At 48.9% G+C, this 15,733-nt stretch overlaps 1 protein-coding gene across 2 annotated transcripts in view; it reads right to left on the bottom strand.

Annotated features, from left to right (window-relative positions):
- Positions 1–237: 237 nt before the first annotated feature.
- Positions 238–15,733, bottom strand: part of LOC124564066 (inter-alpha-trypsin inhibitor heavy chain H4-like) — a 158,094-nt gene continuing 142,598 nt past the window's right edge. For both annotated transcript variants that reach the window (XM_047130991.1, XM_047130995.1), the window contains one exon: positions 238–568. In XM_047130991.1, the coding sequence (XP_046986947.1) occupies positions 526–568 (43 nt within the window). In that variant the 3' untranslated portion in view covers positions 238–525. The remainder of the gene's footprint in view (positions 569–15,733) is intronic.

Below are 15,733 nucleotides of genomic sequence, written 5' to 3'. Positions count from 1 at the left end.
CAGGGGACCAAGATTTGGTGCGGTTACAAACCAAAATCTGTCTCCTTTTTTTTTTTTAACAAAAATGGCTAAAAATCATTCCAGAATTAGCAAGGATTGCATTTATGAAATTAACAGAAAGTGACAGCTTTTTACTGGTAACAATATGACTCACCAAAAGTACATTACATGAAACGGTGTGTAATCAACGAATGCGATGTGAGCGGTTTTAGACTCGTTGCAATAAAGAACGAAGTGTACTCTGTAGAGAGAATTAATATTTTATTATCAGTAAAAACGATTGTGAACTACACGTGATAATGAGAGTATTTAATTTTTACGCAGTGTTGCCAAGTACAGTGTACAGTTGTGGAGCATGCTGCATTGTTTGAACTCGTCACAATCGTCATACGTGTGTCTGGCTTTCGACAGTTGTATAGCTTTCTCTGGCGTTCCTTACTGCAGCAGCGGAGCTACTGTAGATTTGCTGTCACCTTCCATATGAGCGGTTGTTTTCTTTCGCCAGGCCGCTATTCCATAGACTGGTCATGGAACTGCAGTGGTGTGAGGACAACATACGCCGAGGAAACTGGAGAAAAAGGAAATACTGTTTCAGACACATCTCAGAGATACATATCTACAAACGGCTCAGGCTACAGCTTGCAATACTGAAAATCTAAGACAGATAACGCTCTTTCCGTGGCCTGTTGGCAAGGGCGCCCATATGATAGTTTATTGGAGGGGCGGGAGCAAGACCTGTAGCAATGGAGTATTTTTAATTTTTTGGAAGACAAATCTAATTTGCAAGTATGCACAAAAAGTTCCATTTCCGACCATGTTAAAAACCTGCGTAATACCGACTTTTCAGCCATTTTCTTGGCAGAAAACACCTGTCTACACGGAATTTTTTTCTGTTCCTCGAGAGCTAGGAGGGGGGGGGGGGAGGCTGCGGGAGAAATCTTTGCCCTGGGTGTGGGCGCCCTTGCCTGTTGGTCTTACCATTTTTCACTTTTAAGAAATCAAAAAGCCTCAAACGTAAAATAATTTCTTCTTTGTTATTTGTTTCATTTTGACAGAGAGAATATATCATGGGGCTGTAACAAAGAAGGAATAATATAAATTGACGGCGTTACCAGTGACCATGGACAGAACCGTTCCGAAATTTGTGTGATTTACAAAGGCTGGAGTCAGATATCCAGCGGGCTGAAGTTTCCACCTACCAGTACACACAAATAGTAGCGGTTCTGGCTGTGTCTGCACCCACTGTGTCAACACTTCTGCTGTGCAAAGCATAATGACTGCGACTTTTCATCGAGCGGTTGCAGTAGGACATTCATGCAACGTGTAGTAACGTGCGGATTGCTATGTGAGAAGAAGAGTTGAAAGAGGGGCATATGGAGACACTATAGTGATCTACACCAACAGTGAATTTCAGGATTTTTACTTGCTTAGCCGAGAGCGCTAATGCGCTGCTTCCTAGACTCGGGTAGGCGCGCCGGCCCCGGGTCGAATTCACCCGCCAGATTAACGACTATGGCCGGTGTGCCAGCCAGCCTGCCCCCTGCGGGTTCGGGGGTTAGAATAGGCCCACGGTATTCCTGCCTGTCGTAAGAGGCGACTAAAAGGAGTCTCACATGTTTCGGCCTTATGTGATGGTCCCCTCTCGGGTTTGACCTCCATCTTTCTAAATTATTCCGAAGAGCGAGCCACTTGGGGAAGGGCGCCTTACATGGTGCATTGTATCCGTCGTGCAATTAGACCTTTATCCGTCTTTCTCGTCGTTGCAATGGTGTCCCGCTCGTTTTCGATCTCTTGGGCGATTACCACGCTGCACTCTGCAGTGTTTCTTTTAACTGCGACGACGACCTTGGCCATTTTTGCACCTAAGATCCAGCACGGTAGCCAGTCCGTTGTGGTGGGGCCGCAATGTACCCTCTTGGTTGTAGCCCCCTGACAACACAGGGATCGCTCTACTGATGCCTGCGCCGTTAACTCCCCACGTATGCCAAGGAGTAGATGCCCATCGCCCTGGGGCATCGGGACTCCCGGCAATGGCCATCCTGCCAGGTGGCCTTTGCTGTGGCTGGGTGGCGCCCGTGGGGAGGGCCCTTGGTCGGAGTAGGTGGCATCAGGGCGGATGACCCGCAATGAAGCGTGGTACATCATCTCTCGCTGGCGGCCAGCCGTCAGCAGTCTCTAAGCGTTCCAAAGCTCACTTTAAGGCTAATGTGTATGACCCCAAATCGTTCCCCTCCCTGGCCACACCATGGGAGGAACGAAAGGCTGTGAATGAGAGCGAAAGATACTCGCCCCGGTATCTCGTCTGTACCAGAGCTGACGGGGACTCGTTTGTGTCTGTGAAGCCTCAGTTCTTTGTCGAACATTTAGAGGACAAGTTCGGGGAGGTGGAGGGCTTGTCCAAGATGCGGTCTGGATCGGTGTTGATAAAAACGGCATCCTCTGCCCAGTCACGAGCCTTGCTGGCTTGTACGAAGTTGGGGGATGTGTCTGTTACTATCACCCCACATAACAGCTTAAATATGGTCCAGGGAATTATTTTTCACCGCGATCTCCTTTTACAGTCCGATGACGAGCTGCGCGCCAACTTGGAGCGCCGAGGTGTCCATTTCGTCCGGCGCGTCCACCGGGGTCCGAGGGATCGCCAAGTTGCCACCGGTGCCTTCATCTTGGCCTTCGAAGGTGACACGTTACCTGAGAAGGTCAAGGTGATGGTGTACCGTTGTGATGTCAAGCCGTATATCCCTCCCCCGATGCGGTGCTTCAAGTGTTGGAAGTTCGGCCACATGTCTTCACGCTGTGCTTCCGACCTCGTCTGTCGCGATTGCGGTCGACCTTCCCATCCTGATCATCCCTGTGCGCCGCCTCCAATCTGTGTGAACTGTGGTGCGCACCATCCGCCTTGCTCGCCAGACTGTCCGATTCTGCAGAAGGAGCGGAAGATCATGGAAATCAAGACTCTCGACCGCCTGACGTACACTGGGGCGAAGCAGAAATATGATCGGCTTCATCCAGTGCGCATGACAGCTTCTTATGCCGCAACTGTCACTCCTTCTACAATTCCATCCACTCCAGTCAGCTCTCAGAGTCGAAGTCCCACACCTGCCCCCTTGATGGTGGGGGGCACTAAACCTCCTGTTGCTCCTGCTCCATCTACTTCAGGAGCAACACCCCCCCAACCATCAGGGACATCAGTCCCCCCTTCCCAGCCGGAGAAGCGAAAGACTTCTTCGGCTACTCTCGTAAGGAAGGGGTCCCTTGGGGACCTCCCTTCGCACGTTCCGACCGGTTCCAAAGCCGACAGCCACAAGTGGCTCAAACAACCGCCAGTCCCTGGTCGTCGGGACACACGGTCATCGTCTGTCCGTGAGACTGACCCAGTGACGCCCTCCCAGCCTGAACCATCCAAGGCGCAGTGCGAGAAGCAGAAGAAGAAGAAACTCCCTAAGGCTACCGACATTGCGGCGGCACCCATTCCACCGCTTCCTACAAGCTCTGCGTCTGAGGACATGGATCTCGCCAGTCCCTCAGACGCCATGGATAGTGCTAGCACTGGTGCTCAATTGGAGGCAGCAGGTGACCCAGCGGCGTAATCTGCCTTCCAAGCCCCGTCACGCCTTTCTCAGACATGGACAATACCATCCTCCAGTGGAACTGCAGCGGTTTTTTCCACCATCTAGCTGAGCTCCGCCAACTTATCAGCCGTCATCCTTTCCTTTGCATTGCTCTGCAGGAAACTTGGTTTCCAGCAATGCGAACCCCCGCCCTCTGTGGCTATCGGGGTTATTTTAAGAACCGAGCAGCTTATGAAAGGGTGTCTGGTGGCGTCTGCATAAACGTCCTTAACTCTCTTCACAGCGAGTTTGTACCTCTACAAACAGCTTTAGAGGCTGTCGCTGTTCGGGTGTGGACGCCACAGGCTATTACTGTCTGCAGTATTTACCTTCCACCTGATGGTGCTGTCGCGCAGCATGTCCTGGCTACTCTGATAGCCCAACTGCCACCACCTTTTTTGCTGCTGGGCGATTTCAATGCCCACAACCCTCTATGGGGTGGGACTGTCTCCGATGACCGCGGTCGGGCCGTGGAGCATGTGTTGGCTCAGCTCGACCTTAGCCTCTTGAACACCGGTGCTCCCACGCATTTCAGTGTGGCCCATGGCTCGTTCTCGGCCATCGATCTCTCTATTTGCAGCCCTGGACTTGTCCCATCCCTCCACTGGAGAGTGCATCCTGACCTGTGTGGTAGTGACCATTTTCCCATCTATTTGTCACTGCCCCAGTGTCATTCTTCTGGGCGCTTGCCCCGCTGGGCTCTCCACAGGGCTGACTGGCCAGCTTTTACTTCCGCTGCAACCATTGAGTCTCCCCCACAGGGTGACATTGACGAGGTGGTGCGTGTTTTAACCACGTCCATCATTTCAGCGGCCGAGGCTGCCATCCCCCGTTCTTCTGGCCACCCTCGGAGGAGGGCTGTACCCTGGTGGTCGCTGGAGGTTGCTGAGGCTATTCGCGACCGTCGGCGGGCTCTCCAGCGTCATAGGCGGCACCCGTCTCTTGAGACCCTCATCACCTTTAAGAGGCTCCGTGCCTTCGCCCGTCGTCTTATTGCACGGCGTAAGCAGGAGTGCTGGGAGAGGTATGTCTCATCCTTGGGCTCCCATGTCTCCCCCTCGCTCGTGTGGTCCCGGATCCGGCGGATTTACGGATACCAGACCCCTATGGGTGTCCCTGGGCTCTCCTTGGACGGCGCTGTCTGCACGGACGCTGCCGCCATTGCTGAACGGCTTGCCGCGCACTTTGCTCAGAGCTCTGCGAATGCATCCTATCACCCCGCCTTTCGCTCTCTAAAGGAGCGAGCCGAGCGGACGCCGTTCTCATTCCACACGCGTCGTTCTGAAACATACAATGCTCCTTTCAGCGAGAGGGAATTCCTCGCTGCCCTCGCCGATTGCCCTGATACAGCACCAGGCCCAGACTGCATCCACGCGCGGATGCTGAAGCATCTCTCCAGGGACTGCCAGAGACACATTCTCGCGATATTTAATCGCATTTGGAGCAACGGCGTGTTCCCGTCGCAATGGCGAGAGGGTGTTATTGTCCCCATCTTGAAGCCCGGTGCGGACCCACTGGCGGTGGACAGCTATCGTCCCATTACCCTCACCAACGTTTTGTGCAAATTGCTCGAACGTATGGTGGGGCGGCGTTTGTGTTGGGTCCTTGAGTCACGCGGTCTTCTCGCTCCATCCCAGGGTGGCTTCCGCCGGGGCCGGTCTGCCATGGACAATTTGGTGCGGCTGGAATCTGCAGTCCGTATGGCCTTTGCCCGACGTCAGCATCTCGTTGCTGTATTTTTCGATCTGCGGAAGGCGTATGACACCACATGGCGGCATCACATCCTCGCCACGTTGCATGAGTGGGGTCTTCGTGGTCGGCTCCCGGCTTTTCTTCAAAGCTTTTTATTGCGCCGCTCTTTCCGGGTGCAAGTCGGTGCCACCTCTAGTTCTTCTTATATACAGGAAAATGGGGTCCCGCAGGGCTCAGTGTTGAGCGTCTCCTTATTTCTAGTGGCCATTAATGGTCTGGCTGCTGCAGTGGGGTCGTCGGTGTCTCCTTCTTTCTATGCCGACGAATGCTGCATCTCATTTAGCTCCACGACTACGGGAGTCGCCGACCGCAGGCTGCAAGTCGCCGTTCGCAAGGCAGCATCATGGGCTCTGACTCATGGTTCTCTGCAGCCAAGACTCGAGTTATGCACTTCTGCAGGCATCGGATGGTCCACCTGCTTGAAGTGGTGGACACTTGCCGCTTCTTGGGACTCGTGTTTGATGCCCAGCTCACATGGGTTCCTCATGTTACTCAGCTGAAGCAAAAATGCTGGCGGCACCTCAACGCCCTCCGCTGCCTTAGCCACACGTCTTGGGGTGCAGATCGCTGCACGCTGCTGCGATTGTACAGAGCCCTTGTGCAGTCCCGGCTTGATTATGGGTGCCTGGCCTATGGGTCTGCATCACCCTCAGTGTTGAAGTTGTTAGACCCTATACACCACTGTGGGGTTCGGCTTGCAACTGGCGCTTTTCGTACCAGCCCCGTAGATAGTCTACTGGTGGAGGCCAGGGTTCCCCCACTGCGGATTCGCCGCCATCGACTGCTCGCCGACTATGCTGTCCACGTGCATTGCTCGCCAGAGCATCCCAATCGTCGCCTGCTTTTCCCTGCCATGGTCCTCCATCTGCCCGAACGGCGACCTAGGTCTGGGCTTTCCGTAGCTGTCCGTGTCCAGTCCCTGCTGTCAGAACTGGGGTCATTCCCTCTTCTGCCTCCCTTCCGGGTCCGTACACCTACGCCTCCCTGGTGTTTGTCCCGGCCGTCCGTCCGTCTGAATTTGGCACAGGGACCTAAGGACTCGGTTCCGCCTGTGGCCCTCCATCGCCGTTTTCTTGCGCTCCTCGAATCATTTCCGGGCTGTGAGCCTGTCTACACTGATGGTTCCCTGGTTGATGGTCGCACTGCCTACGCTTTTGCTCACGTTGCCCATGTTGAGCAACGCTCCTTGCCGGCTGGCTGCAGTATTTTTACTGCAGAGCTGGTGGCCATCTTGCGCGCTCTTGAGCATATGCATTTCTGCTCAGGTAGGTCCATCGTCATCTGCAGTGCATCTGAGCAGCCTTCAGGCCATCGACCGCTGCTATCCCTCTTCTCCTCTGGTGTCCTCTATTCAGGAGTCTGTTTCCGCCATTGCCCGTTCTGGACGTTCGGTGGTCTTGGTTTGGACGCCAGGTCATGTTGGCATCCCGGGGAACGAACGTGTTGACAGGCTAGCCAAAGGGGCGCTCGACGCCCCAGCTTTGGAGATCGGCCTCACGGCTCCCGATCAGCAGCTGGTGTTGCGCCGTAAGGTGCTTGGGATGTGGTCTGCTGAGTGGCGAGGCTTGACAATGCCTAATAAACTGCGGGCTGTCAAGGAGACGACCGATGTGTGGCGCTCCTCCCTGCGGTCTTCTCGCAGGGACTCTGTTATCCTGTGTCGGCTCCGCATCGGCCATACATACCTGACGCACGGCCATCTTTTGCGTCAGGAGGATCCCCCCCCTGTGTCGGTGTGGGTCCCGGCTGACGGTCGCCCACATTTTATTGGAGTGTCCCTGACTGCGCACCCTTCGGCAGTCTTTTAATTTCCCGGGCACCTTGCCTTTGATTTTATGCGATGATGCCTCCATGGATGACAATGTTTTACATTTTATCCGTGCTAGTCCTCTTTATGGATCCATTTAGGGGGGTCCTGCACTTTTCCGTTTCTGTGTCTTTTGTCCTCGCGTCTCTCCATATTTGTTGCTGTTTTGGTCTCATCGGATGGTTGACTCTTTCCCTTTTTTGTTGTAGTGGTCAGTCAACCAGTCTCTGGCCATCTTCTTTTCTTCTATTTGTTTCTGTCTGGTGTTCGTCTGTACTCTTCTTTTCTGTAGTGTTCGTTGCCTAATTTGTGTTCTTTAGCACCTGGGGGGGGGGGCAGTCTCCTTCCTCTTGGGGTTTTATCTGCTCTGCGACTTTGTCTCGCTTGTTTTTGGAATGGGGGACTGATGACCTTAGCTGTTTAGTCCCCCTTAAACATCCCAACAACCACCACCACCACCAGCCAGCCTGGATGTGGTTTTTAGGAGGTTTTCCACATTCCTTTTGGTGAATACCGGGCTGGTACCCACGTCCCGCCTCAGTTATACGACTCACAGACATTTGAAACACATCCGCACCTTTCAATGATTTACTCTGGACGCAGACAGATGGGGTGCTCTGATTCCGTCCCTGGGGGTACAGGGTGGCGGCCACGCCTTCACATTAACATGCCAAATCCGATTTAACCTCGCCAACCCCAGGCAAAATGCGGGACAAAGGCGCAAGCGATAGAATAGACTTGAAACTTCATACTTGTTACAAGAAGTTAATTTCGGACAAAACGGTCAAAACAAGCTGTTACCCGACATAGAAAATACAAAATACGAAATTTTGTAAATGTCCATTGCCGGGCATGCTATTTTGCTAATCCACGAAAATATATAGGTTTCAGTGAGTTCGATAGTTTCCGAGGTAGAGCCGTAATTCTGAGGCTGTTTCCCCGTCGGTAATAATTCACTACTTTCAAAATAAATTAACTTCACTCTATCTCAGATTAAGATCAAGAACAGATTCAGACATACTTAGAGGCGCTATAAAGACCTGTACCAGTCGTTATTTGCTGACTTTTTACATGATTTTAGCTTCTCTAACACCAGCGAGGGTCGAGTGCCTTGGCGGCGCATTTCAAACAGTAACCGTGAGGGCGTTGCAGCTTTGAATCTTAAGGATCTGCTGTCAAATTATATCAGACTCTTGTATCTTAGATGAGTGCTAAGGATCTCTGAGAAAGCGAGCACCTAGTTATCAGGTCTTTAATGAGCTGTAGGTAAGACGCAAGTGTATAACACTTATGCCAAAATACAATTTGCCTTTGAAGGGGACATTTTAATATTTTTGATTTATGTATTATAATACACAATTTAATTAATACATTCGTATAACTGAAACATAAAGGCACTATTAAACCTAAAATCTGTATTATAGTTCATTATGAGGAATCTTCAACAAATTACCACTGCGACTTTTATAAACAAACGCTCTGTTAAATAGACTATGTAAAAGTGACATATTTTTTGGAGGTGTGTCCCAGTATTGTTAACTATAATGAACATGCACAAAAATAACTACAGAGTCAGTGACCTGCCATGAGATGAGTCTGGCATGTCTGCCTGTGCAGTGTCAAGTTGTCGAAATTATGATATCAGTATTTTTCACTGCCGATTAATACCATTCGATGAGGTTGCGATTATTAGTCTGAACGCATGGGGCATTTCGTTGGGCGACGATGAGAGCGCTTGTCATGATGTAAACGCGGCACCGGAGCTAAAATAGCGCCGATTACACTGATTCCGGTAAAACTGTAACAGCCTGTAATTCATTCACCTCAAAGCAATTACGTTAGTTCTGTATCGCAAAATGTTTTTGCCCACTAAATCATTTTTTCATTCATATTTTACACTGATATTTTATAATACACAGTTGAACACTGCTAAAATTTCACACATAGAAAATATCAGCAAAAATAAACTCTCTAAGAGAACTGATATTTGACTAACTGAATTGTAAAACTACTGTGTATTTCATTTAAAACATGTAAATAGATACCATAATTGTTAGTTGAAACTGTTGGTTGCTGTTAAATAGATGTATTTGATTAATGTTGTAACATGTAATTGTTAAGTATGAATGAGGTACGAAACTACTATTTAAATGTACACACGTCATGGTGATTCCTGGTTCATGATAGCCGTTGCTGCCGTGACCAGCTCGTGACAGGTATCGTAATCATCGTGGAAATGCCTTGGTATTCTCTCATACCAAACACTGCTTTTGTTTCAAAATCGTGTTTATGTTTTAAAGTTCCCCGATAGTTAACTTCGGTTCTTTACTTGTCAGTGGGGACGAATTTAATTTAATGAGGCCATTTGTGAACATTTCGACAACATATGAAAGACCAAATCCGATTGTCGCAAATAAATTGCGTGCTGAAAAGTAATGCCTCCGAATTTCTTCAGCGCAAAAGTCTTAAAGCTTTGATAAATAAAACTAACGTTATTAACATTCTACATCTTTATTCTACACGTCTAAACATTTTATTTTGAAAATAAGTCACCGTTGTGACGAACGCATTTCTCCCAACCAGTCTGTTGATAACGTCACTGCTGAATGTTTAATTTTGTTGACGGAGACACAACCTCATCTCTGCCTCAGTCACTGTCAAAGTGAAGTCTTCGAACATATTCTTTATGTTTTGGAAATACATGAAAATCCGTTGGAGCAAGGCGAGACGGTATAAACGATAATCGAAGACAGTGAACTCTCAAGGCGTCGGGTTAACGTAGATATTGTAGCGCTCGAGTGTTATCTAGACCGGACTGAGTGGCCGAGCGGTTCTAGGCGCTACAGTCTGGAGCCGCGTGACCGCTACGGTCGCAGGTTCCAAATCCTGCCTCGGGCATGGATGTGTGTGATGTCCTTAGGTTAGTTATGTTTAAGCATTTCTAAGTTCTATGGGACTGATGACCTCAGAAGTTAAGTCCCATAGTGCTCAGAGCCATTTGAACCATTTTTTTGTGATCTGGCACTGTCCTGCTCCACGCATGGACGAATTCGTTGAATAAGAAACTCGATTACAGCAAGCCGTTTCTTGTGCACCAACACATTTATGTTTCGTACCAGCACGATACACGCTCAAGCGGCGGAGGGCTGCCAACGTGTTGACACGAAGAAGATAGATGTAGAATGTTAATAACGTTTGTTTCATTTAAAAAGCTTTAAGAATGTTGAGATAAGAAATCCGGAGGCATTATTTTTCAGCATGACCTAGTATATTGAGTCGTTTACATTAAATATCCGAACCGGTATGTGTGTGTCCCGGTACTGGGACGATATGTTGAGCTTAAATCAGACTGATACATTGTATTCCAATGTGCTGCCTTTGGAAAGGACGCTCAACAATTAACTACTGTTTTGTTGCTTAGATAAGACAATATTAATGGCAGTGCCATGCCTTTCGTTTCAGTATAATCATTTAGAATCTTATCTGGCAGTTGATAAAATAATACTGTTGGAAGTTTCACGAGAGAGAGAGAGAGAGAGAGTCCTGTTTATTTTCTTGTTTCCACCAGTGATCACTGTCGTGTTCATTTCCTCCAGTATCGTGTAGCTGTGTCCAACTTGTAACAGTACCGAAGTGTACCTGGAGTATACATGCATGCATGTCCGAAGGAACAACACACGTACTGCAATATCGTATTTACCCGCCGATACCAGGCACCGACTGTCAGTTAAAATGGGCTCACCTTTATGGCAATTGCAAAATGTGTGTACAAGGTGTGACGTAGGACCGACGAGATAAGGAAATTTAGGTCTGGCCGTGAGTAGTGCTGCAGGCACGGTAGCTCAGCGTGTTCGGTCAGAGGGTGAGCTACCCTCTATAATAAAAAAAAAAAAAAAAAAGTGAACGGATCAACAAAGAACCTGAACGGGTGTCATCGGACGACGGCACCGAACAAATTCAACGAGCAATATAGAGCAAAATGAGATAAAAAAAGTGCGCGGACGGCCAAAGCCGTTAGGGCGACCGCTCGCGTAAAATGGAAAATTCGGGTTCGAGTCCCGCTTGGGGCACAAATTTTCATTACTGTCCTTCCGTTCTACAATTGAGGGTTTTTTTAATTAGCAACATCCATGCTCTCTAATAAAATGGTGATGTGGGTAGAGACTGTGGTTTAGGAGGGTCGCCGATTGAGAATGAGAGGTATCAGAGCTGTGGTTGTCATTTCCTTGAGATCTGTTAAGACAATCCCGTATGCTGACGTGAAAGTGCGATAAGTGCTCTCCAGGTGGGCGCCATGAATTCTGGAGGGCGACTTCAAGGTTGCGCACGTGGCAGCTTAAAATCAAAATGGTTCAAATGGCTCTGAGCACTATGGGACTTGACATCTGAGGTCATCAGTGCCCTAGAACTTAGAACTAATTAAACCTAACTAGCCTAAGGACATCAGACACATCCATGCCTGAGGCAGGATTCGAACCTGCGACCATAGCGGTCGCGCGGTTCCAGACTGAAGGGCCTAGAACCGCTCGGCCACAACGGCCGGCCCGTGGCAGCTTACGAGGCGTTGTTGGCACATGATGAAATCATGACTGGGACTTCCTTTTCGACACTGTGACAATGGATGAGGCATGGATGACGTTTATAACTCCTGAAACGAGGAAACGTTAACTCTGTGGAAGCACACAGATTCGCCACCACCAAACGAGCCATTGTTGAAGAAATGAAGATTGCATGTCACAGAAAAGTGGTGGCATGATCTTTATACATAGTGTTTCTCAAAGGACAGTACGATGACAGGTACGAGCTACTAAGGGGTTTTGAAGAAGAATCTCTTAGAAACATTTCGAGAAAAATGTTCTGAAAGTGCTGTTTCACTAAGACAAATCACCAGCGTATCGGGCGCTCGTGGTGCAGTAATTTCTTCATGAAAACGACTTAGAAGTAGTTTCTCATGCTACTTACTCAAGTGACCTGGCTCCTAGCTATTTTGTGACTTATTACAACGGTGACACATAATCCGCGGTCGCGCATTCTCCAGTCGAGCTGTTGTCATAGTACCAACTTCCCAGTGGTAAAAACATACTCCGAAAGAAGCGTTCGCAGTGGCTATGGAACCATAGTGTCGATTTCGTGAAGGTATATACAGCTGCCGGGAGATTACTTCGGGAAATGACTCAAGTATCAAATGTTTTGTGTATCTAGTTTGTGAAGAGAAAGTCAGAGGACTTAGAACTTGAACACTCCTTCTATGGGGAATCTAACACAACAGACACTCGATTAATCACTTTCATATTTGAGATAATAGCCAATTCGATGGTAAGCATGACACTGTTTCCCATTTTACATAAATTAAGCTTAAAGGTTTGCCGGCCGCTGTGGCCGAGCGGCTCTAGGCGCTTCAGTCTGGAACCGCGTGACCACTACGGTCGCAGGTTCGAATCCTGCCTCGGGCATGGATGTGTGTGATGTCCTTAGGTTAGTTAGGTTTAAGTAGTTCTAAGTTCTAGGGGACTGATGACCTCAGATGTAAAGTCCCATTGTGCTCAGACCCATTTGAATTTTGCAACGACACGAAGGGACTCGAAATTCAATACAACTACGTATTGTACGCTTACCCCAAGACATATTCGAAACAATGTCGATGTAGACGAAGACAGTGACGTGCTCGATATCTTTGTGCTCTCGGCATGTTGCAAGCTACGATCATCTCTTTCTGCACAACGGAGCACAACGAAGTCATTAAACAAAGGTGTTTCTTGTCAGAATCAACCGAGGAGTGCTGAGAGGTGTACAAAGCAACATCAGTCGAAATGGAAGCGATGACGATGCGCCAAAAACATGTGCTGGCTGACGATGTAATGCGTACCATAAATGACATTGTGCGTCGTAATTCGGAAATAAAGCAGTTTCAGACAAAACTTTACTTAATATTTTACTCTTATTTCGATCCATTCATCAGACCTACTACGTTTGTAGAGTTACTTTTGAATCACACTGTAGACAAGTTCTGTTCCAATGTCGTCAGTTGCACATTGCTCCGATGTTATCTTACACAACTTTACATTGTTAATAAATGTTATCTAAAATCGTTTGTTATCATACGACCGAACCAAACGACGTAGGGTGCTCAGAGAATACTCTCATACTCTGACAAATTTTGTTTGAATTAAGATTAACAACAATCTTGCTCACGTATAATTAATGTTCTTGCAAACTTATTTTACGTTCCTTCAACTAATTTTAAGTTAAAGAGTAGTATGTCTTTGTAATATGTTTGTCTACCAAGTTCAATAGCATTTCTGTAAAATTTTCGTGCATGCCAGAATGAATTTTCACTCTGTAGCAGTGTTTGCGCTTATTTGAAACTTATTAGCAGATTAGAACGTGTGCCGGACCAGGACTCGAACTTCCGAACTTTGCCTGTGCTATCAAAGCAAAATCCAGAGTTCAAGAGCTACAGAAGTAAAGCTGTATGGGTAGCTCGTGAATCGTGTTGTGGTTGTCAGAGGTTCGAGTACCAGCCCGGTACGCCGTTTTAATCAGCCAGAAGGTTTCCGGTTATCGTGTACGCTTTAAAGCTCAACCCTTTCGAACAGGACAGTACGCTTATCCTCATCAACCGAATGTTGTACTGTTAGGTTAGCAGCTTCCACTGCTAAGCCCAATGTGTGTCGTGACGTTTTGCTGTGTATCATAGTCCTATGGAGTGCGTTGTTAAATTTTGTATTCCCAAGACGCCTAAACAGGTTTCTAATACTACCTCGAGACAGTGTACACGAGTCAGCATCTGCAGTTGTCCTTGCCGGTGATTCTAGTGATGCTAGAAATCTCCAGTAGTGCTTCTCTTATTCTTCCCACGTTGTGAAAGCATGAGTAAGGACACACTAGTGATTTGTCCAGTTTTCGCTGTACACGTCGCCTCAGTAGGGAGAGGTATTAAAATTTTATTTCCAAATGATGAAGGGAGCAATTATTCCTTGCGATGTGTACGAAACTAATAAGAGTCGACTGTACGTTTTGTTTCAGTGGTTTCAAAAATTTTCCTTTCATTGCTAGGTTAATCAATATACAATAAAAACTATAAAAGTGTACAATGTACGTGACGCTACAGCTCCGAAACGATTCTCGGTGCCATCAAAGAGTCAAATGGTGTGTTAGCCGTTTAAACCCCCCCCCCCCCTTTCCCTCTCCATCCATGAAGGAAGTCCTGTTTTTACCTGAAGGGCGGGCTTATGAAAATGTAAGAGCTGAAAGTTTCGCTCTCCAGAACAATCGAGAGTATTGAGAAAATTCCAGAACATTCGAGAGAATTAGAGAACTTTCTACTACATTCCAGAATCGCTGCGGTAGTATTAGTCTTAAAAGTTAGTCGTAAGAAAGCGGAATTTTGTTAAAAATTCAGTAAAGGCGCGATTGGGCGATGAATTTTGGGGCCGCTGGCAGTGTGTGGTAAGTCGGTCGCCACTAGGCCAGCCGGAGTAAACAGGGCCCGGAGATGCGACGGCGTATTGCACTTACGATTTGTTTGGAGTGAAGAAACAGCAGGGCAGCGAACTGCAGCGTTGCTTGAAGTTATTGCGATGTATGAGGCGAAGCAGTAGGCCAGAGCCGGGAGTGACGATGTGTAAATTGCTGACGTATGGGAATTTAACCCTGCCATAGTTTGTCTCTCTCTGACACTACGTCAGAAGCGAAGGGAAAAGCAGTATAAATAGGCACTTTTAGCTTGAGGGGTGTGCCAAATCAGTCGAGAGTCAGGTCGGACCTGTGCTGGTCTACACTTATAGGGGCCAGCTTGGCAGCGATTTTGTAAATACTCTGTGTAAAGCTGTACTTTGTTTCTAAGTACTTGTTCGGGCTGTATTCCGCCCCTGGGGACACAACACCAGGGCGGGACGGAACGGCAGCCGGGTACTTGGGGACTGCACGTCTGCCTCAAGGTGGGCAGTGACAGTGGTCTGCAGCGGCTCCAGGACGGGCCACGTTCGCTTCCCACCTGGTGTACCGGGGTCCAGGCGACGCGTACGCTGCGGGGAAGGGGGGGGGAGGCGGAGAAGGGGGGTCGGCAGCGCTGCAGCTGCGCCAGAGGCGGCGGTGGGTGTTGCCATCCAGCAAGCACCACTAGCAGCAAGTTGTGGCACAGCATCCAGGAGAGTGTGGATTCGAGTCCGGTCCTGTCCTGGGAGCAGCAGTGGCTGAGGGCCATGGGTGACCAGTGCAACCATCTTCGTTGCATGATCGGACAGAGCAGACCGAACAGGGCGGAAGGCGGCGGGGACCAGGGACAGCAACAGTCTCCGGAAACGCGAGCAGTTACGCGGCGCAAGATGCGACACCTCGATGGGCGGCGACCGGGCAGGGCGCAGCCGACTACCTGCTGAGCGGCCTTGATGACCGAGCAGTGGCGTTGGCATACCAGGAGCTGCTGAGCCAGCCGGACTCTCGGGACAACGCTGCGGGCTGCACGCCGGCACTATGCTGCACCCATCATAGTACTGTAAATTATGTTACTAAAGCAATGCTACCGAATTCCGCTGTGTGACTCTGCTCTGCCCCTTGACGC

This window comes from Schistocerca americana, chromosome 1 (genome assembly GCF_021461395.2).
Source record: "Schistocerca americana isolate TAMUIC-IGC-003095 chromosome 1, iqSchAmer2.1, whole genome shotgun sequence".
Lineage (NCBI taxonomy): Eukaryota > Metazoa > Arthropoda > Insecta > Orthoptera > Acrididae > Schistocerca > Schistocerca americana.
Note: the sequence above shows the minus strand (reverse complement) of the source record. Positions and strands in the feature narration are given on the sequence as shown.